The sequence below is a fragment of the Microtus ochrogaster genome, chromosome 2, assembly GCF_000317375.1.
Source record: "Microtus ochrogaster isolate Prairie Vole_2 chromosome 2, MicOch1.0, whole genome shotgun sequence".
Lineage (NCBI taxonomy): Eukaryota > Metazoa > Chordata > Mammalia > Rodentia > Cricetidae > Microtus > Microtus ochrogaster.
Genome location: NC_022010.1, coordinates 77,074,621 through 77,076,110, shown reverse-complemented (window position 1 = coordinate 77,076,110; position 1,490 = coordinate 77,074,621). Strand labels below are relative to the sequence as shown.

The window sequence follows — 1,490 nt, the reverse complement described above, 5'->3', positions numbered from 1 at the left end:
TGAAAGAATCTCAGAAAGTGTTGCTTGAGTCAAAAAGCAAACACAAATTGTCATGTTCTAGATAATTTCATTTATATACTTTTCAAGAACAGACAAACCTCACCAAGAGTGACAGAAAGCACTTTTTTTTTCAAGAATGTGAATAGATGTAGCATGAATTTCTGCCCTCATGGGCATTACCAAGTTCTTTTGGACTGCTTCTTATTTCTGTCTGCTCAAATGAAGCATAGAGCTTATTTTTTATATCGTTATTGAACTCCAATTATTAGTAGATCTATTGAATACCAATATTCTTTAGCCAACTAGCCAGCTTTTGATAAGAAAAATCAATGGGTATAGCTATAAGATTTTGGGACACATATACAAACAATTATTTGTGTGACTTAGTTGTAAGAACTGTCAATACCCTACTTTCCTGTACTGAGGGTACTATATGGGTCTCTCAAAAGAGCTGGACATGGTCAAGATGTACTGTACTGAGGGTACTATATGGGCCTCTCAAAAGAGCTGGACATGGTCAAGATGAACACTCAAAACCACAATCTACCTTGCTGTCCACATAGAGACACTCAAGTTCAGAGTCCATATCCTGATACTCACCAATTATTATTGGCTGTGGTTCACTTTTTACTCCAACCCCTGCACTTGTGCTAGCTGCCACTTCTACCCTGTATTGAATTCCAGGGAATAAGCCACCTATTACTACAGAACGAATAGCAGCATCCACAGTTTTGTTGATATGGAATCGTGTTTCATTTCCAAGACACCAGATCTATAGAAAAGAGAGTACACAAAGATAGTATGACATTTCTGTTCTGACAATTCAACTATTATAACTGGATACATATAGAGTGACTGACAAATTTTGCAGTCTTTTCAAACTGTTTATAAATGACATTTATAGCCATTCTCTGTGCTTCATGTACATTTCTGTGCATTTGAAGGAGAACAATATGACAAGCTGAAGCTCTGTCATGTTCTTTTACATCTCCCTATTATCATATGAGTTTACACTGAGCAATTTAGAAGGCACAGTGACTCCTCGGACATCAGGTAACTTATGGGCTATTTTAAATTTCCTATTTGTGTACATAAAATATCATAGTTTTCTGTTTAATTTATCAAAAACTCTTTTATACGTAATTCAATATAAATTTATATTGTCAAAAGTATGTAAGTACATACCTAAGTAATTCATATTACATTCAAGAAAATATCAAGTTCAGATGTAGTTAACAGGATTAATTGATCTCAATTACAGGAACTTATCAAAATAAAATTAAAATTAATAGTGATATATAGAGCAATATCACTAAATTTTAGTCTTTATCAAAATATATTTACACACTACACATGCATGAAACAAAATGGTAAGAAAGATTCTAAGTAGCTAGATTTGTTATTTCAATATAAATTGAACTTCATGGGATGTGTTCCTTAGAGCTACAGAAATTTGTTACTGTAAATGATTATGAAAGTTCTCTCTGGAC

General features: G+C 33.3%; 1 protein-coding gene across 12 annotated transcripts in view; it reads right to left on the bottom strand.

Moving 5' to 3' along the window:
- Positions 1-1,490, bottom strand: part of Robo2 (roundabout guidance receptor 2) — a 1,182,575-nt gene that overhangs the window by 66,979 nt on the left and 1,114,106 nt on the right. For all 12 annotated transcript variants that reach the window (XM_026786840.1, XM_026786841.1, XM_026786863.1 and 9 more), the window contains one exon: positions 601-772. In XM_026786840.1, coding sequence (XP_026642641.1) covers positions 601-772 — 172 coding nt within the window. The remainder of the gene's footprint in view (positions 1-600; positions 773-1,490) is intronic.